Source organism: Leuresthes tenuis, unplaced genomic scaffold (assembly GCF_036924035.1).
Source record: "Leuresthes tenuis unplaced genomic scaffold, fLeuTen1.0.hap1 SCAF_22, whole genome shotgun sequence".
NCBI lineage: Eukaryota > Metazoa > Chordata > Actinopteri > Atheriniformes > Atherinopsidae > Leuresthes > Leuresthes tenuis.
The window spans coordinates 28919104-28939897 of record NW_027325376.1 but is presented as its reverse complement, the minus strand read 5'-3'; the positions used below and the strand labels follow the sequence as shown (position 1 = coordinate 28939897).

The following is a 20794-nucleotide window of genomic DNA, read 5'->3' as shown; positions in this document are numbered from 1 at the left end:
TCTACTGTTGCAATACATAGATCAACAAACTATAACTCAATCCAAAAAATCTCTATGAATGCTTGCTACTGTATGCAAGCATTTTTATATCCATATGTGTCCTCAATTAATAAGAGATACACTCATCCCTGCATTGTTTCTAAGCAACAATGTCTCAAGATGTAAAATGATCTGATTATGACTAAATGAAATTCATGTAACATGTGCTGTGAGTTTGTTCAAAGAAACACATCTATTTAAACTGAAAAAACTGATTTTGTTTTTGTTTTTCCTCTAGGAATTTTTTGATTTCCCTCAGCACTCACTTCAGTCCCTGCTCTCTGTGTGACCATGACAAGATATTACCACAACTCAAGTGGACTTTGCCTCCTGGTCCTCACATCATTGTCCTTTCTCTATTTATCCAAACCCAATCTTCTCAGTACCCTTGGACATGCTGATAACCCACACAGAGGTGTTCCCCCAGGGCTTGCAGTGTCTTAAAACATGGAGAGAAGGCCAAAAGTTAAACCATCAATTGAGAAAAAACAAACTGAAGAAGAAGAAGAGCTCTTTAAATATGTTAATCCCCAAAAGTTAGCAGCTGCTTTATTAGAGGCAATTAATCACTCACAAGTGGTGAGAGGAAGGGAGGAGGAGGAGCACAATGGAATGGAAAAAGAAACTAAGACAGAGAGAGGAAGGGTAAAAAAAGAAGAAGCATACAGGGAGGCGACAGACAAAAACAGAGATGGGCGACATGAGTTACAGCTACTGACTGCTTCAAATAGGATGGAGCATGAAATTGACAAGGAAGAGCAAAGGAGGAAAGCTTTGGAAGAAGAAAAATTAACTGAGAAGGTGACCAGTCGTACAACAAGCCAGATGATCCAGAACCAAATCAGCACAGTAGTTCAGATGAAAGAGAAGAGAATGGGCACAGTGCTGCTCCCCAGCAGGAATCAGCCAACCATGACCAAAGAAGCAGTGAAGAAGAGCAGCTCAGTCCTGAGGAGCTGAAGAGTCTCGAGACCATGATGAAAGAGTTTCCTCATTTGAACACAGCCACTAAAAGGGCGGAAGACTTAGAGAAAATGCTGAAGAAGAGCAGTGGTTTCAGCAGAAACAATGAAATCCTGCCATTACATAGACATAGTGACCTCGACATGTCTAAGAAAAAAACTGAAATGGCAAGAAGAGACACAGAAAGCTCTGCACTTCCCACAATTTAGAGCCAATTCTATAGATGAATTTGAGAATAGTAATTATGGTAGTAATACAGTACAGCTTGGGCCTCCAGCAGAGCAGGAGGTGATGGAAGATTACAAGCCAGAGGAGGACGAAGTGTTAAGTCCAGAGGAGGAGGAAGCTCGAGCCAGAGTGGAGCAGAAGGAGATGATGAGGCAAGCAGAGGAGGCACAAAGAGCCAAGCTGGAGGAGGAGAAGTTAGCCGACATGGCCTCAGATATGTTGCTGCGCTACGTGATCAAACAAAATAATGATCACAAGAAGTATAGCTCATCTCTGTCCAACACTGCAGAGGACAAAAGATCTGATGAGGAACAGGACATGACAGAGGAGGACAATATTGATCCTGAGACTATTGACAAGCTGATTGAGATTTCCAGCAAGCTACACCTTCCTGCTGATGATGTAGTGGACATAATCACTGATGTTGAGAAGAAGAAGAAGAAGAAGAAGAAGAAGAAGAAAGATGTGCCGCCTGAGATGACATCATATTGGCAACATCCTCTGTCACCCCTGTCTCCCTCATTTTTTTCTAGATGGCATGTTTCAACCAATGAAGATAAATTTCCAGTCTCTAAGCAGCCATCTTCAGCTGCTAATCTCCTCACAACTTGGTTTCAGGAGAAAAACCATCTAATTTCAGAGGATTTCCAGAGAAAACTATCAAAACCTTTACAAGCCAATCATAAATTTTGGTCTAAACCTGTGAAGCCGCTGTTTGTCCAACAGAATCGCTGGCTCAAATCCTCCAAGTCTGTTTGGACTGGCAACACTTACTATTCGTACCACTCGAGGAATCCCTTCCCAGACTACTATCCCATCTATTTTTCTATTCTCTCAAGACCTAATCCTTATTACTACATTCCTAAACCTGCTTTCAACCGCAACAACTTCCCAGGTAATTCTGTGGATGAAGCCTATACTTTCACACCCACAAGTCGTTACCGAAGTTGGGTTCGACCTCGACTGAAGAAACCTCCCACAGGCGTTCAGCCGAAGTCTTACTTCACCAGCTATTCCCCTATAGTCTACCCCCGGAAATTTCAACGGGTACTTATACCCAAAGCCTGCCCCTTTTCCAAAACTTCTATGATGCCGCCTCGACAGTTTTATAATTCAGCTCTGGGACCTGAAGTGACAAAAAACAAAGATTACTATGAGATCAGAAAGCAGCCAGACAGAAGCAGCCTTGACGATCCGGAGAAATACATACAGCAGACACTCAAGAAGAGACCACAGATGTTGGACTGAACGAGAGATCTGAGAAGCGACGCAGTTTGGGGAAAATTTAAAAAAGTGTCCATGAACAGAAAATGATATGTCTTCATGACTTATTTTTGGTAGTTAGTTTAACACAAGTTCAGATTTTGTTTATCATTTACACATGGCAATTACAGAGGCCTTTGTGCCCAAGATGTTGTTTTGACAAAACACCATTGATTGCATTGATATTAGTCATGATTGTGGTCTATTGGGAGGCATGTTGCATTCAAATTTGCATCATGCTATGACATCACAATGACATTCAAAGATGATGCTTAAATATAGCAGAGAATCAGAGAGTCAGAGACAATGAATTAGATTAATCATATACTGCAATGGATGCTGGAAATATATATGAAACAGCAATATTTGCGGTATTGTCTCAGGCAGGGACATGTGAAATATGTGGTCTACAGTATGTGGGTGTCCAACATTCTGGCTGGATGATATTAAAGAAAGTCTGGATCTTTGTGTTGCAGTGTTAATCATCATGCTTGTGCAGCAACCATGACTCCTCTGCTTTATGTCAGACGTCTGTTCAGTCAACACACAGTTTGTTTCACACCAAAATGGGAAGATTTTCTTTATGGAACTGGCTCGACACTAAAATGTGTTGAAATATGAAGGTGGTCAACGGACTGTCCACACAAAGCTGGAGAACAAGTATTGTTTAAGTGTTTACATTTGTCTAATTGGAACAATAAATGGAGTTTCACCTGAACCAGAAGAAAGAGCCACAAAAGGCACATAAGCTTCTTACCTCATAGTGTATCAGCTCTCTTGCTATCACATCAACATAATCTGGAAATGAGCTAGATCTAAAGTTAGCTTGTATTTAAAAATTACATGAAAAATTGCAACTTCTCGTGATAAATAGCCCACGTGTCCAACAAAGCTCTTTATTATTAAATTTGATACACTGAAACTTTAATGTCACATAATTGCTTGGGTGACTCATTCCTTTGCATGACTTCCAGGACCTTGTTGCCTTGGTGACAAACCCAGGCCAAATTCTGTATGGCATTATTTTACAGCTGATGCCTTCAGATAGAGATGCAGCTGTGAAAGTGTGCATCAAGGGTTGCTATGATTCTGCATTTGGTCATTGTCAACAAGTTCCAGCTTGAAAATATACACTTCTTTTGAAGCTACTGAACACTGCATTTTCAAGTATACAAAGACAAGGAAAGATTTGTCTGTATCAAACTTACTGTTGATTATACAGAACGTCTTAACTAAAAACACAGCACTTATTGTTCTTTGGCTTTTCATGTGGGAATGTTGATAACAGAATAGAAAAAGATTCTCCATCAAAGAAAACCTACATAGCCTTGTAAAAGCATCAATGCTTTTCTGTCATCATAATCAACTCTATTACTATTTTGTAGTTTTAATTACTGTCTACCATCAGCAATGTGTTTTGTTTGTTGGAAGTATTTCTAAATCCTGAGCAGAATTATGCTGTTTTAATGTCACTGTGACATTGATCTTGTCCATGTCTTTGGTATTTTTGATCGCTTTCATGTATAAGAGCTGTGATCCAAACTGTATTAGCAGCAGACAGAAGAACAAACAGTGCAGACAGTTTTCTCATATTCATACGTTAATGTCACCATTTTTAAAAGCACAAGGACAGTACAGCTTTTTCCCTCTCTCTTCTCAAATAGATGCTAATAATCAGTTATCAATGAAAATGTACTCTGTCATGTTCCTGTTTCAGACAGATGTTTGGTCTGTTGGTGTCACTGACCTTTAAAGCCATCTGTTGACGAGCAACCCTCAGCATCTCCGTTGCCAAACCAAATCATATCATTACACAGACAGTCTCATAAAATGAAAAGAAAGCCAACATGGGGCCAGTTGTCAACACAGAAAGTGTACTGAATGGAAGAGATGGCGCTTAAAGTCAGCTTTAATGCATCTTTTAATAGTTTGTTGATTTGTTATGAACATAAAAAGGAAGCTACAAAGCAGAGATAAAGGCACGGTATCTGCATGTTTTTCTATACTTACATAAAAAAACTGCTTATTTGGAGATGTACAAGCACTAGTTTAAAAAGTATAAAAAAAATTCTTAGGATTAAAGAAAGAGTGCTGGTATACCTAAAAAGCATTGTTTGAGTTATGTATGCAGTGAGTGTTGTTCATGGTCTTTCAGATGTAAGTTGTTGTAACGATTGTAATGAACATGCGTTGGATTGCTGCACAAAAAGAAAGAAATAAAGTCTTAAACTACTTTATTCCAAGAAAGTTTTTCTTTGCAGACCCAGAGGTTGTTTAAGTGAGAGTGAGATGAGACCACTTAGGTCCAACACAGGTTGGATGGCTTCAGATTAAATGTCAGGGAAAATATCTGCAGGGAGATTCTGCTGGGTCAGGTTTGAAAAGGAAAAATTAGAATTCCAAACAAGTTTTTGATAAACTATAGAAACTGTGTGCTGTCCTCCTCTTTCTAGTCTCAGACGGTTCGACATTTATTGTTAGCACTGAGGATGTCAGCAGAGTGCTTCAAGGTATTAACCCAAGGAAAGCTACTGGTCCTTATGGACCTTCAGGGAGGGCACTTAGAAATGGCGCTGATCATCTGGCAGAGATATTTAGCAATATCTTTAAATCTCTCACTGTCTACATGCACTGTTACATCCCAAGACTAGTCCAGAGGAAAGAAAGCAGTAACATAAGACAGGGAACGCATGGAGACAGCCATAGCAGTTTACCTTTTATTATTTTCTTTTCAGCTCATAGATTAAAAACAGAAAAGGCACCATCTCTTCGGGGAGAGTTAAGGCCAACACAACAAACAAAACAATCTAAACTAGAAATAAAGAACATTACTGACTAAACCAGGGATGTCCAAAGTTGGTCCTCGAGGGCCGCTGTCCTGCAGGGTTTAGATGTTTCCCTGCTTCAGCACACCTGATTCAGATTAAATAGATCTCTTCTAAGGATTGTTAATCTCTGCACAAGCCTGATAATGATGCATTGATAGCGCCAAATTACAACAAATGTCATTGCAAGGCACTTAAATAATATAGTCCAATTCAAGCCAATTGGAATTCAATTCATTGTAATCATACTCCAAGTCATTCATATAGAGCCAATTCAAAAAATAATATCCTAGCTAAGGAAACCAACAGATTGCACCAAAACTTGTCTTCAGTCCAATCTCCCGTCCTGAGCGTGCCTGTGGCGACCGTGGAAAGGAACGACTCCCTTTTAACAGGAAGAAACCTCTGGCAGAACCAGAACCAGGAAGAAACCTCTGGCAGAACCAGACTCAGGAAGAAACCTCTGGCAGAACCAGACTCAGGAAGGCTGGCTGTCACGATTTAGGTTTTCTTCATGTCTTGTCTCGTCATTTCCTGTTTTATTTTGAAAAATCACTGACCGTCTCCTCTCGATTCAGGTATCTTGCCCTTCCTCCCGTGTCAGGCGTCTGATCGTCTTCCCTGATTCCCAAAGTGTTTCCACCTGTTCCCCTTGGTCCCTCATGTGTTCAAATAGTCTGCGTCTCCCCTGTCTTGTGCCAGTGTGTTGTTTCTCGTCATGAGCTTCATTCTAGTGTTCTTTTCCAGAGTTATCCACAGAATCCTTGCGCTTGCAGTGCAGCGATCCTCCTGCAGAGCGCATCCTTTATTTATTGATAATTCATTCTTTAGACCTAGTTTAGTCACGGTAAATTTTCATAGCCTGTTTTGTTCCTCCCGATTGGAGAGGTTTTGATTAGTTAACGTTTCATAGAAACCTCCGTAAGTGGAGCGAGTTGTGTTCTGTCACGCCTCCGTGAAAGGAGTGCTCAGGTTAATGTTAAAATTTCATAGTGCCTCTGTTTTCTAAAGAGCGTCTTGTTTAAGTCCGCCTCAGTAAGAGAGTCTGAGTTTAATTTGTAATCTTTAATAGCCTTTGTTTTCCTCCCAGAGTGGAGAGGGTTTTGGTTGTTAATTTTCATAGCTGCACTCTCAACAAGCGTAGTTACTGAGGAGAGCGCGTTAGTTTCACAGCCTGATTGCTTTGCTCTGTCTGGAGATCCTCCTGCTGATTGTTAAAAATAAAACCTCTTGCTTTTGAACTGAACCGGAGTCTGAGGCCTTGACAGGTGCCATCCGCCTCGACCAGCTGAGGTTTGAGAGGACAAAAAAAACACTTCTCTGCGGCTTTCCCACCTGATGCTGATTAGTAACCCTGATCTGAAGACAGCTGCCACTCCTCCTCCTCTGCCTGTGGTTGGAGGAAAGTGAACATTTAAATAGTCAGAGGGAGTTGATTCATTAATGCTAACATGATCCTCCTGCTGTAGCCAGATTTCTGTAAGACAAAATATATCAATATGATGATCACAGATCAAATCATTCACTAACAGAGACTTCAAAAGGAGAGATCTAATATTCAGCAAACCACATTTAATAGTTTGATGTTTTTGTTCAGTTAAAGTTTTTCATCAGGTGGAAAGCCGCAGAGAAGTGTGTTAGACTACAACTCTACATCCTGGTCTCAACCCTGGGTTGTCATGTTTTTGGATGACTAATAAATTCGTCCATATTTCTAGAAATGAGAGCCGCTCCTTCCAAAGTGGGATGGATGCCACTGACCCTGTGACCACTAATAAATACATCGTTTAACTTGTGCTTTTCCCAGCTTATTCTTAGGCTTCCAATGAAATAATCGGGCTAACAGGTCACAGGTTATTGAGGTCTCGCTATCTTGCCGCTCTTGGTCTGACAAAGAGAAAATTAGTACTTTTTTGTCTGTCTCGATCCACACTCCCTGCCGGGTGGTGGCGCAGTAATGTACCACGGTGAAAGCAGAAGAAGAAGCGGCGGAGGAAGAAGAAGAAGAAGAAAATGGTCGCTTCGCTGTTAACATTAAACACTCGCTTAACGATTTTCAGCTCATAGTACTGAAGAATCAAATGAGTTTGAGTTAATCGATCAGTTTGAGGAGATCAAACTTCGAAAAAGGCCTTTGCAGTGGGACGTCCTGGTATCAGCTGCAGCGGTCAGGATGAAGCCTCCCCCTCGGACTCGCAGTAAACCAGACCGCGGCGCGTGTTCTGAAGCGGCCCCGCTGCGGAAAGTGGCCTGGAAGTGGGGGCGAGTCGAGCAGAGAAAGCTGCTGAACGGCCTCAAAACCCTCAGCAGGACCGCCGGACACCAGGCAGATGTCGACTGCACTCTGCTCAGGAAACGCGTGCCGACTCGCTCCATTTCAGAGGTGAGCTTGTTGAAACGTCTGCTTTGGAGGAAAAAAGAAAAATAGGTGGCATCACAGCAGACTTTACGAAGAGCCTTTGCTTTTGGCTGTATTCTTGTTCGTTTTTGCCAAGCTGTGTTGGAGAAAAGATTGAGCTTGGAGGCTCAAGGGGTGACAGTTTTAGAGGAGTAGCACAAAGAAAAAGTACGTTTTCATTTCAGGTGTGTTGGAATGAATGTACGTTACAAACTGGTGTCTGTTCCTCTGCTCTTTAACTTCAGACTACTTCTCCTGGCGAAACAAAATGGTTCTCTGTGTCAACACAAGTACATGAAAATGTGTGACCTGTCCCCCATCAGATCTGCGCTGTGGTGGACTCTCTGAAGAACAAAGTGATATCATGTGCCAACTTCAAGCTGCAGATGAGGATGATGGAGGAGAAGAAGGCCAGAAAGCCCATTGATGAGTGGACTCACATGGCTTCTACCCTGACTGGAACTGTTGAAGAGGTGCTGTCTGCTGCTTTCTCTCAGGTACCCCCCCCCCCCCTTGAGATGGCAGAGTGCGGTGGAGCTGAGAGCGGGATGTTTGAAGTGTGTGTGAGGTTCTTTTCTTGTTGGTCTTTCACTGATTGTTAATGTCGTGTAGTTTGGTGTGTGTGGGAGGGAGTTTTTGGGTGCTGACTCGGCACCGTGCCGCTGTCTGGGGCTGCAGCGGCTGACTTTGAGCATTTAAATCGCCGTCATGCTGGTGCCCTCTGTGCCCTGCAGTCCAGAGGAGGCCAGTGTGGTGGGGTATGAGTGTGTGAAGTCAGCCTCGAGCATGAACCATTGTGTTGCTTCTGGAATCTACGGCTAAGGTGAGCGAGGTGGTAGAGAGAGGTGTGGTGATTCAGGGCACCTTCACTCCTGTTCTCCCTCTCGTTAGCCCAGCAACCAGGGTGGTTTTTTCTAACGCTCCACCGTTTAATAAAAACGAAAGTCTGACAAAGGAACTGTCTCGGTATGGTCAGATAGTCTCACTGGTAAAGCTGGTGTCGCTGGGCTGTAAATCAGTGAGCCACCGCAGGCAGGTGGACGTGATCCTGAAGGACGCCACCTGTGATCTCAACCTGTCGTTCTCATTTAAAGTAGATGGTTACACTTGCATTGTTTTTGCAACATCAGAAAGAATTAAATGTTTCAGCTGTGGAGCAGAGGGTCATCCAATCCGATCCTGGCCAGAGAGAAGCAGAGCGAGGCAGGCACCGGCTGTCACCTCCACCCGGAGCAGCACGGTCTGAGGGGACCACTGACGGAGAAACGCCTCACAGGCTGGAAGCCTGGAGTTGAGTGACCCCGGGGAAGCCCCCCTCATTTGTTTTCAGAGGACAGGCACTGGGGGAAGTTCAGGAGCGGGTGGGTCTAAAGCGAGTGAAAGTGTAAACACTGATCAGGTGACAGAACAGCTTGAATCAGTGATGATGACCTAAAAGCTTTCCAGAAAAGAGAGAGCAGCGGCACTAAAGTGAGCAGGAGAGTACTGATTCAGTCAGGATGGAGAGCTGACTTTGTCCTGTCGCAGGAGCCACAGTCTCTACACTGGTAGTGAAATAAATAAATAGGTTCTGAGAGCGATCCAAGGGCCAGAGACTCATAACAGAGGTGGGGTTTTCCCTGATCTGAGACAGTTCCTGAGATCAGTTAAACTTTTCATTAAAAGTCTGGGACGATGTCTGATCAGGACATTTACAGGTTAAAAAGCACGTCGTTGAAGATAAAGGCCAACTAGGGCAAGTTTATTTGTAGATAGGGCTGCAACTAACGACTATTTGAATAGTAGACTAGTCATCGATTATTGAAACGATTAATCGGATAATAAATCAAACAATTAAAGGCTCTATTTCCCTTTTTAAATTTAGCTTGAGGTTGTTTAAGGTATATGCTAACTAAAAACGAAGACAATAAAACTTCAAAAATGTCTTTTAAAACACTGCTGGTCAGGTTACTCCTGATATAAATGATAATAAAAAAGAAAAAAAAAACGTTTGAAAACTTTCCCATAACAAAAATAAAATAAAAGCGCGTTTGCCACAAACAGCCACAACATTCTGTGGTATTGAAGTGTCTATTCGAGTAAAAAAGAATACAGCCTGGTTGTAACTTTGGACTGTGAAGTTGAATGATACAATTTTAATGTTAAGACAACTTATTTAGCTAGCAGACTATGCTAAATATCTAATTGGTGAGTCCGCGTCTCCCAGAGCGCCAACGTGCTTCATCTTCAAATGTTCATGCAAGACACACGTGCTTCCTTGATACGTGAGGTCGGCTTTACAAAACTTGCAGGTCATCTTTTTTTTTTTTCTGGGTCTCGAGGGTGAAATGCTCCCAGACCCTGGACACTTTTGGACGAGAGGACAACAATTCATCCGCAGCCATTTCACTGTTTATACAGGTATTTTCCCGCTATTATTTACCGTAACGCGCATGCATCTGGAAGCAGAGATAGGTAGGAAGTGAGATGACCCACTCTGTACGAAAAATTATATTCAGCCCGACAGCGTGAAAAAGACGTGTGTTGATGTAACCGACAATTATCGACAATTAAATACGTCGGTGACCAATTATGTTATCGATTTTTGTTGACCAATCGTTGCACCCTAATTCATAGAGCACAATTAGTATACAAGACAATTCAAAGTGCTTTACAGTTACATAAAATCAGAAGAAGGCAAATAAAATCATTACATAAATATAAAAAATAATCATTAATTAATTTAAAACGAAGAGTGCAGATAAAATATCTTCAGTTGTCATATGCACAGCTGAATAGAACTGTTTTCAGCCTGGATTTAAACATTGTCAGAATTGAGGCCTGTCTCGCATCTTCTGGAAGACTTCCAGATTTTAGGAGCATAAAGCTGAAACGCAGCCTCAGCTTGTTTAGTCCTGACTGTGGGCACCAGCAGGAGACCCCTCCCTGAGGTTCTCGAGTCCCAGTTGGTTCATATGGCTCTAACATGTCAGAGATGTACTTTGGTGCTAGACCATGAAAAGACTTGTACACAAGCTGTTTTAAAGTCTATTCTCTGAGTGACAGGAAGCCAGTGCAGAGACCTGAGCACTGGACTAATATGGTCGTATTTCCTGGTTCTAGTCAGGACTCGAGCAGCAGCATTCTGGATGTACTGCAGCTGTCTTACAGCCCATTTAGAGCCCAGTCAGCAGGCCGTTACAGAAGTCTAACCTGCTGGAGACAAACGCATGGATTAGTCTTTCTAAGTCTGGTTTAGACACTATTCCTTTTGATTCTGGCAATGTTTTTTTAGATGGTAAAAAGCTGCTGATATTATTGATTTAATGTGGCTGTTAAAGTTCAGGTCTGAGTCCAATATTAACCTGAGATTTCTAACCTGATTATTAGGTTTTAGAGAGTCTCAAGGTGACTGATAACACTTTCTCTGTGTTTCTGTGGGCCACAGACAGTGATTTCAGTTTTGTCTGAGTTTAGCTGGAGAAAATATTTCATCATCTGTTAGATGCAGTGACACAATGTAGCTACAGGCCCGTGTTCTCCTGCCGTCAATGACACGTAGATCTGAGTGTCATCTGCATAGTTGTGGTAGGACACATTATATCTGCGTATTAGCTGGCCGAATGGGAGCATGTACATATTGAACAATAGGGGTCCCAGGATGGACCCCTGGGGAACCCCACAGGTCATAGCTATTTGGTCTGAGACATAGTTGCCAATTACAACAAAATACTTCCTGTCCTTGGGATAGGACTTGAACCAGTTTAAAGCACTACCAGAGATTCCCACCCAGTCTTCTAATCTCTGTTATAAGATCACATGGTCAACTGTGTCACAGGCAGCACTCAGGTCCAGCAGAACTAAGACTGAGACTTTGCCTGCGTCTGTGTTCAGGTGGATATCGTTTGTCACCTTGATCAGAGCTGTCTCAGTGCTGTGGTGGGGCCTAAAGCCTGATTGGAAAGTATCAAAAGCATTGTTAGACAGGAGAAAGTCAGAAAGCTGTTGGTATACAACTTTTTCTAGGACTTTGCCTAAGAACGGCAGGTTTGATATGGGCCGGTAGTTGTTCAGTACTGTGGCATCAGGACGGCTCTTCTTTAGAAGAGGCTTAATTACAGCAGTTTTTAAGGCCTTTGGAAATGTTCCAGTCTGGAGTGAGATGTTGACTAGATGAGCGAGTTGTGGTAACAAACTGCTCAGCACAGACTTGAGAAATCTAGTGGGCAACTCATCAAAGCAGCATGTCGATGAACTCAGACTGCAGATGATCTCTTTGACTGTTTTGTCAGTGACAGGTGTGAAATGTGTCAGCTCTAGGTGTCTAGCTGGCTGCAGAGTAGTTGTTTTTGTTGTGGAAATTATTGCATTTTTAATGCCTTGAACTTTGTCATTAAAGAATATTGCAAACTCATTACACTTAGATGTAGAAATGAGTTCTAAAGGCAGTGAAACTGGAGGGTTTGTTAATCTGTTTACTGTAGCAAACAGGACACAAGTTATTACTGCAGTTTTTTTTATGATTTCAGAAAAATAACTCTCCCTTGTTCTATGCAAAGTCTAGTTGAACACACATAGTTTTTCTCCGTAAACCTCATAATGAACCTGGAGCTTTGACTCACGTCATTTCCATTTGGCTCTCCGGCACTCTCTTTTCTGTGCCCTGACCGACTCTTCTTTTCTCCATGGCGCCCTTTGCCCACTTTTAACCTTTCTAACCTTGACAGGAGCAATGGTATCCAAAACATTTAAGAGACTTGATGTGTAAGAATTCAACAGATCATCAACATTAGAACACGGGGTGTTCTCAAACCTAATAATTTCCATAAACTCTGTCCCTGTTCTGTCAATAATGAGTCTTCCCCGAACAACTGCAGACCCAACTGCTGGTTTGAGTGTGACAGACGGGCCGAAGAAAGGACAAAAATGATCAGATAAAGCAACATCGACGACATCCACATTTGAGATAACAACACCCATTGAAATGAGCACATCCAGAGTGTGCTCTCTGCTGTGGGGGCAAGAACAGCAGCAAGTTCTTTAGCGTGCTTATCTTGGGCTACATCCTTGTGCACATTCAAGTTCCCTGTTATGACTAAACAGTCAAAAACATTGCACACAATTGAAAGTAATTCAGTAAAATCATCAATAAAACAATTCTGTGGTGGTTTGTAAATGGTGATATAAAGTATGGAAGATTGTCTCCATTTGGAATGGCACACACTCAAATGATGAAAAAACCCCAAAAGGCCATTTGTGGGTGGGTATATTGTCCCTGAACATGGCACAAACAACCCCACCCCTCTAGTTTTCTCGTGTTTCAGACTTAAAATTGAAGTGAGGTTGAGTAAGGCTGAGGAGGGAGAGGGGCTTGATGCTTCTTTGAGGATATAATTCTTGATCTTGCCATGTTTGGCGTGAGAGGAACCATTTTAATCCCTGATTTCACCAAGCTTTCAAGTTGATCAGGAAGTCTCACGGGTGATGTTGGAGAAGAGAACGATAGAGAAACATTTCTGGACGGTGTAGATGCAGCAGGTGGGTCCCAGGCCTGTGGTGAAAGCGATGGAGGAGCTGCTGAATCCTGTGTTCAGGATGCTGGAGGTGCTGCAGTGGTTGAATCCTTTTTTGGGTCCTTGGGTGGCGAGGCAGGAGCTCTTCTTTCGCTCCTCTTCTCTCTCTGTGGCAGCACAGGACCCGGTCCTGGCCCATTGTGATGCCTCAGAGCATGGAGGAGATTATCTGTCAGTCGTCTCACTCCATCTCTGTTCAGATGTGGGCCTTTTCCTTTTAACAGATCATCTTTTTGCCAGAAAAGATTAAAGTTCTCAATGAAATGCAGTCAACTGAAGCAGCCGGCTGAATTGTTTTATCTTCCTGTCGATGTTTGGGAGAGGTCCTCTAATGAGCGTTGGTATCGCCACTTTGTCAAGACTCTCAAATAGTTTCTTTTTTTTTTTTTTCCCAGATTTCAGACTGATTCTCTCCGATGTCCACTGCACCCACGTGCACAATCGGCTGTTTCACCCCTTGGCTAGCTGCTGCCTCCCCTGCGGTGCCGGTGCCGCCGGGCCCCTCGCTGTTTGGCTCTCAGCATACTGTTTGGGATGCTTCCTCTTTAAGTGATTGAATAGGTTCGTTGTGTTGACACCCGAACTGATTCTGCAAATTACATTTGCTTGCGCTTGATCAGTTGCGGAAAATCCAAACCAATTCCATATAATGGAGGTGGAATTTGTTTTAGCGACCAACTCCTCCGTTTGGCTTTCAGCCATGGCTCTACATGCGGCTACACACACAAACAAGGAGGCGGGTAAGAGAGTAATTCGCTGTGATTGGTCGGTCAGGTTGATGACGTAATACGTTTGGTGCGTCGGTACATCAGCATAGAACTGCAATTTATAGAATGTGCCCAAGACGATCCCACGACCTCTGCAGTTTGACAGATCGTCTTCACGTTGTAATCCTTCACAATCTAATATCATCATATCGCCCACCCCTAGTATCTGTGAAAGATTTTGGAATCTGGTGCACACATAAGGCGCACTGGATTATATGGTGCACGGCCGTTTTTTGTGAAAATTTAAGGCTTTTAGGTGCGCCTTATGGTGTGGAAAATACGTCACCCGCTCTGGCCCCTGGAATACATTTGGCTATGGTCGCTGGTATCGCTAATGCCACTTTTCTGACTATAGAGCTTCTCCCCACGCTAACTCTGCATGTACAGCTCTGGCAGTCACAACAAACATAATTTTTACCATTCCCCTTGAATGCACTGCTAAGGCCAGCCAACCACAAACTTTATTTCATGCTAGCTGTGGATCGACAGCTGAAGCCAACCAATGACAAACATATGAGGGCGGGAGTGAGGGAGACGGAGGCTGGCGCACACACAGCCTACATACACAGCAGGGAAATTAAAAAGAACGAAAAAGAAGTGACATGAGTGCTGAAGATAATGCGGCCGGTGCAGAATCTGATTTGGTGCCAAAAACATAAGTCATCCTCCATTATTTGGCGGTACTTCGGATTTAAAAGGATGATATAAACCAGAGCAAGGTGTTGTGCAGGTTGTGCTTGGCAAAAATTGCGATGATGCAAGGTAGCACAACAAACATGTTTCACCACTTGAAACAACACCATCACGTGCTGCACAAAGAGTGTATTGCAATGAGAGAAACACTGGGACTTCTCAGTCATCCCAAAAGAAGCCCAAGCTAAGTTTGATTGCCGGTGCATTCAGTAGCGTCACACCGTACGAGTCGACGTCCACCAGACATAACGACATTACAGACGCTATAACCTACCACATTGCAAAAGACACGGTACCCGTGTACACAGTCTCGAAATAGGGCTTTAAAAAAATGTTTCAGGCGCTGGACAAGCGTTACAAAATACCATCTCGAACACATTTTAATCAAATGGCCATTCTGAAACTCTATAATGACTGTAAGATGAATGTTGAATTCGAGCTCCATGAAATCGATCTTTTCCCCACAACCACGGACCTGTGGTTTTCACCAAACCCGTAGTCCTATTGTATCGATATCAAGATGTCTCTCCTGTTCCTGTGTGTGTGGAGCTGACCAGGTCCAGGGTCAGGCTGGACTTCAGCTTCTATAAGATCTCAGGAGACTTAGACTCATTTAGGAACATGAAGTGTGTGCTGTGTCAGGTGGAAGATGATGACCTGTTGTTTGAGGATGTGATGAGGTTATGTATGTGTGCATGTACGCGCATGTGTTTATAGTGTGTGTATATTTTATTTATTGAACAAGGAGTTTTTTAGAAAACAAACACAAAGTGAAGCAGTTTAGGAACACCAAATGAAGTTGTTTGAAATAAAGATCATCGTCCTTTGTCTGTTACTTAGATGCTGATTGTGGCATCCACAGAGCCCTGCACTCTGAGGAACTGTGACCCTCCCCAGGTCCACAGACCACCCACGGATAACAATCCTGTTGGACGCACTGTTCCTTTAAGACCAATGCCTCATCTGCCAATTCAAGGTATGAATTCAATTCAATTCATTTTTATTTATATAGCGCCAAATTACAACAAATGTCATCTAAAGGCACTTAAATGATATAGTCCAATTTAAGCCAATTGGAATTCAATTAATTGTAATCATAATCCAATTAAATCCATTCAATTAATTTCAAAATAATCCAATTAATTCATATAGAGCCAATTCAAAAAATAATATCCTAGCTAAGGAAACCAACAGATTGCACCGAAACGTGTCTTCAGTCCAATCTCCCGTCCTGAGTGTGCCTGTGGCGACTGTGGAAAGGAACGACTCCCTTTTAACAGGAAGAAACCTCTGGCAGAACCAGAACCAGGAAGAAACCTCTGGGAGAACCAGAACCAGGAAGAAACCTCTGGCAGAACCAGAACCAGGAAGAAACCTTTGGCAGAACCAGAACCAGGAAGAAACCTCTGGCAGAACCAGACTCAGGAAGGGTGGCGATCCGCCTCGACCAGCTGGGGTTTGAGAAGACAGAAAAGAGGGGAAAAAACACCATAACACAATTCAAAGGATACCTGTTGGAACAGTTAACAAGTTAATAACCACAATAATGTCACATGTACATAATATCATTTGAGAAATTAAACAGGGGGAAAAGAGAGCAAAGTGAGGAAAGGTGTGACAGATGAGGTCCCCCAGCAGTCTAAGCCTATAGCAGCTTAACTATGGGATGTTTCAGGATTACCTGAGCCATCCCTGACTATAAGCTTTATCAAAAAGGAAAGTTTTAAGCCTAATCTTAAAAGTGGAAAGGGTGTCTGCTTCCCGGACATTTACTGGCAGCTTATTCCACAAGAGAGGGGCCTGATAACTGAAGGCTCTGCCTCCCATTCTACTTTTAGAAACTCTGGGAACAACAAGTAAACCTGCAGTTTGGGAGCGAAGTGCTCTGTTAGGAAAATATCTTACAATGAGATCTTTAAGATATGATGGAGCTAGGTCATTAAGAGCTTTATATGTGAGGAGAAGAATCTTAAATTCTATTCGGAATTTAACAGGGAGCCAATGAAGAGGAGCTAAAACTGGAGAAACATGATCTCTCCTGTTATTTCTCATCAGAACTCTGGATGCAGCATTTTGGATCAGCTGGAGGCTTTTCAGAGAATATGTGGGACAGCCCAATAATAAGGAATTACAGTAGTCCAATCTTGAAGTAACAAATGCATGAACTAGTTTCTCTGCATCACCCTGAGACAGCATGTTCCTGATTTTAGCAATATTACGAAGGTGAAAGAAGGCAGTCCTAGAAACCAGTTTTATATGTGCGTCAAATGATAAATTCTGGTCAAAAATAAGCAATTTTTAAAAGTCTGAGGTACATATCCTGTCAACAAAGACAGATTGATCAAATCCAATATGGAAGTGTCAATTAAGGGGAAAACCTCGAACCATGAACAGTCTGGTTGGGATCGGGTCTAAAATACAAGTTGATGGTTTAGAACAGACTATTGCTGTTGTTAGCTCAGAAAGATCAACTGGGCAGAAGCCGTCTAAATACAAATCAGGTTCTAAAGATACTTCTAAAGCTGCTCTACTTGATGATACATCAGTGATAATAGTGGGAAGGATTCCATTAATCTTCTCTCTGATAGAAACAATTTTATTGATGAAGAATCTCATGAAATCATCACTGCTGAGAGTTAAAGGAATACATGGCTCAACAGAGCTCGGACTCTTTGTCAGCCTGGCAACAGCGCTGAAAAGAAACCTGGGATTATTCTTATTCTCTTCTATCAATGATGAATAATAAGCAGTTCTAGCTTTACGAAGGGCTTTCTTATACGTTATTAAACTATCTTTCCAGACTAATTGAGACTCTTCTAAATTAGAGGAACGCCACTGTCTCTCCAGCTTTCGTGCAGTCTGCTTTAAAGCAGCTGTGAATTATACCAAGGAGCCAACCTCTTCTGACTGATGACCTTCCTTTTCAGAGGGGCAACATTGTCCAGTGTTGTACGCATTGAAACTATAGTGCTGTCAACAAGAGTCAATTTCTACTGGAGTAACATTTAGGTAGCCGTCCTCTGTCATATCTGCACATGGCAGTGAAGAAAAGGATGATGAAATCAACTCTTTAAATCTGGTTACAGCATTCTCTGACAGACACCTTCTATATGTAGAATTCTTCTCAGAATTAGTAATGTAAATTCAAAAGTTATTAAAAACTATAATGGTCAGACAAGACAGGGTTATGAGGGAACACTGTTAACTGTTCACTCTCAATGCCATAAGTCAGCCCAAGGTCAAGGGTATGATTAAGGCAGTGAGTAGGTCTGTGAACACTTTGAGAAAATCCAATAGAGTCTAATATAGAATTAAAGTTAATATTTAGGCTGTCATTTTCAACATCTACATGAATATTAAAGTCACCCACTACAATGACTTTATCTGTACTCTTTTTATTTGGAAAATAATTTAAATACATGTTGGTACCGGTATTGATCTTCCTGCTCTAAACAAAGGCGGTAGTATTTCTCTTCCTTTTCCCTTCCCTGCTTTTCTTCACGTCTTGTCCTGTCCTGTCCTGTCCCAAACTTTGGTGCCTCTCTCCGCATTGCTCTCAAAATTTAAATCATGGAATTGGTCAACTGGTCTCTCAACGCAATTGATAGAATTTTCTTGATGAGAAGCTCGGGTCCAGTGGAACCTACCTGCCCTGATGGAACGTTCGCCACTGGTTACATGAGGGACTCCAGGGAGCAGTGGAGGAACGTGTTTCTGGTGATTCTTTCCGTTGAGGACGTCGAGGATCTTTAAATATTCTGAACCATGATAACGGGCTATCTGCTGGTTGGATTAGGCATTGCCCTGGTGTATTGGAGAAGTCGGAGACAGTGGTCCGAGGCCCCAGGCTGCCCGACATGTTTGAAGCAGTGGGCAGAGCTGATGACGCTCAGACTGTGGTCATTAACCACAACATGGAAGTCGTGTCCATTGAAATACGACTACTCGCCCTAACCCAACAATCATAATCTTGGCCAAGGCCGCTGCTGTAACAACAAGATCGCTGCTGTGAGATGCTCTGAATTCCTTTTTCCTCCCTCCCTTCCTTCACGGACACCTGTTGTTTGTTGACTACGTCTGGGACCCCAATCAAGGACTTCTGCATGGCAACCTGCTGCGTTATCGCGATGACACCATGTACACTGGGACACTGATTGTGTGCTTGACGAAGCAACTCTCTGGTCTTATGGACACACACGCATCTACTGACATGCAGATATGCAGCACACCCCCCTCCATCCCACCCTTAGAGTTGTTTTGCGTTTTTATGTGTGAAGCAAGCAAATGTTTGCTTATGTTTTGAGTTCTATATTGGATGGTGAGCTTTGGTTTCCTCTTCTTGATGTTTTTTTCCTGGTCTCACATTGTACTCCCCAAGGAGCGTAGTCTGGATGCTGTGTCAGCTGGTCACAAAATGCGTCATTTCCATCCTCCTTCTCGGTCTGGATCCTTTTCTGTCTGTGTATCTGTCAAACTGCAGGATTTCTTCACCAAGTGGCGACAAACATTGAGAGTTGGCACCGTCACTCTGAATACCAGGGTCCCCCAAGGACGTGTGCTCAGCCCTCTGCTCTTCACCCTCCTGACACATGACTGCATATCAAGGTTCAGCACCAACCATTTCATCACGTTTGCAAAGAATGCCCCCCCTGGATACTAGCCCTTGCGAGTGGTGGTTGCGTCTGTCTGTGCTATCAGCTGCTTCTGTTTGTGAACGTCATGCAGTCTGTCCATTCCTGTTACTCAAGACTCTAGCACGAAGCAAGGGCCCAGCTCGAAGCATCCCAGCGCCACCTCAAGAGGTACGAGAGCCTCAGGACCCTCTTATGAAAACAAAGAAGAAAGGGAAGCTGAAACTGAAAAAGGAAAAAACGATCAAAAGAAAAGGATATTGCTGGACTAAAGAAGATGTCTGCAAAATACTAATCCACTGTTGAAAAGCTTGCAAACATCCAGTCTTTTCTGAAGGTTACTAGCTTGGTCAGGTTTGATAGATTACAACAGACACCTGGCACTGCGACACACCACCGCTCTGCTGTCATAAAATCAAACCAAAATTTATTTATTTATTTTTTTTTTTTAAATTAACCGCTGCCTGTAAACTGGAACAGGAATGACAGTTCTGTTAAACTGAGCTGTAACTCTAACTCAATTCAACTGTGCACGGACATGTTGAGTGAGTCCTCTGGCACAGACGTCCAGAGGCCATCATCCACATAAATGCTACTTTGATAATGTAAGTTTATTTTAAGTCTTTTGTGGTGGAAGTTGTTTGATGCATGTTCATTTCTTCAGTTATCTTGTGGTTAAAAATACAACTATGCACATCCAAGATTATTATTATTGTTTTTTTTTTTTGTTTTTTTTTTGTAACCTAGGCGAGGTTCCTGGTGCAGTCTGTCCACTCCTGTTACTCGAGACTCCAGCACGAAGCAAGGGCCCAGCCAGAAGCTTTCCAGCGCCATCTCAAGTGGCACGAGAACCAAACTGCAAAATCTGTCCACCTCTGCAGCAGCCCTTTGCTACAGCTGGACCCTCGCCTCTAACTACTGCTCAGACTACTACTCCGTTCTACCAGCAGGATGCATTGCCACAGACCGTTTCAGTGAATGTGAGGCCACTTACAGGACAGGTCACACTCAGACAAAGCCCTGTAGCACCTGCAACACTTCAGACAATCCAGCCGCTCTCAGAGCAGTATCCCTCCCTCATATCCACCACCTCTACATCCATGTGTCTCTGTTCTCAGACCCCCCCCTCTTCACCTGCGACCAGTCTCACCTCTGCACCATCTGCTGTGACAACATCCTGTTCAGCCATCTCCAGCTGTTCCTCTAACCACCCCACACTCCCACTCTCCACCCCCACTACTAGGTTTGGGCGAACCAGCAAATATGCTACAAAAGACAGTCCCAGGACTTTTGGAGTCAAATGTGTAGTGGATTTTGAGAGGATCTACAGTTTCTTAAGTGTAATCCAAAAGCCCGATGAGGACTGTTATCTTACCCCAATGGGTGAGTCTGAGATCTACTGTCTGTTTAGACCCTGTTTATACCATCTAATCAC

General features: G+C 42.9%; 2 protein-coding genes across 4 annotated transcripts in view; both read left to right on the top strand.

Moving 5' to 3' along the window:
* The first annotated feature begins 306 nt into the window (after positions 1-306).
* Positions 307-4471, top strand: vgf (VGF nerve growth factor inducible). Its single transcript, XM_072376439.1, is given in 3 exon segments — positions 307-877; positions 880-1154; positions 1156-4471. Coding segments are annotated over 3 exon segments (2145 nt in total). The 5' UTR covers positions 307-330; the 3' UTR covers positions 2479-4471.
* Positions 4472-7321: 2850 nt separating this feature from the next.
* snapc2 (small nuclear RNA activating complex, polypeptide 2) overlaps positions 7322-20794 on the top strand; it is a 58521-nt gene continuing 45048 nt past the window's right edge. The window contains exons 1-5 of one of the 3 annotated variants that reach the window (XM_072376584.1): positions 7322-7701; positions 8040-8189; positions 15569-15704; positions 20107-20339; positions 20478-20742. In XM_072376584.1, the coding sequence (XP_072232685.1) occupies positions 7492-7701; positions 8040-8189; positions 15569-15704; positions 20107-20339; positions 20478-20742 (994 nt within the window). In that variant the 5' untranslated portion in view covers positions 7322-7491. Of the gene's footprint in view, positions 7702-8039; positions 8214-15568; positions 15705-20106; positions 20340-20477; positions 20743-20794 lie in introns of all 3 variants that reach the window. The other 2 variants (XM_072376583.1, XM_072376585.1) reach the window with 2 other exon arrangements.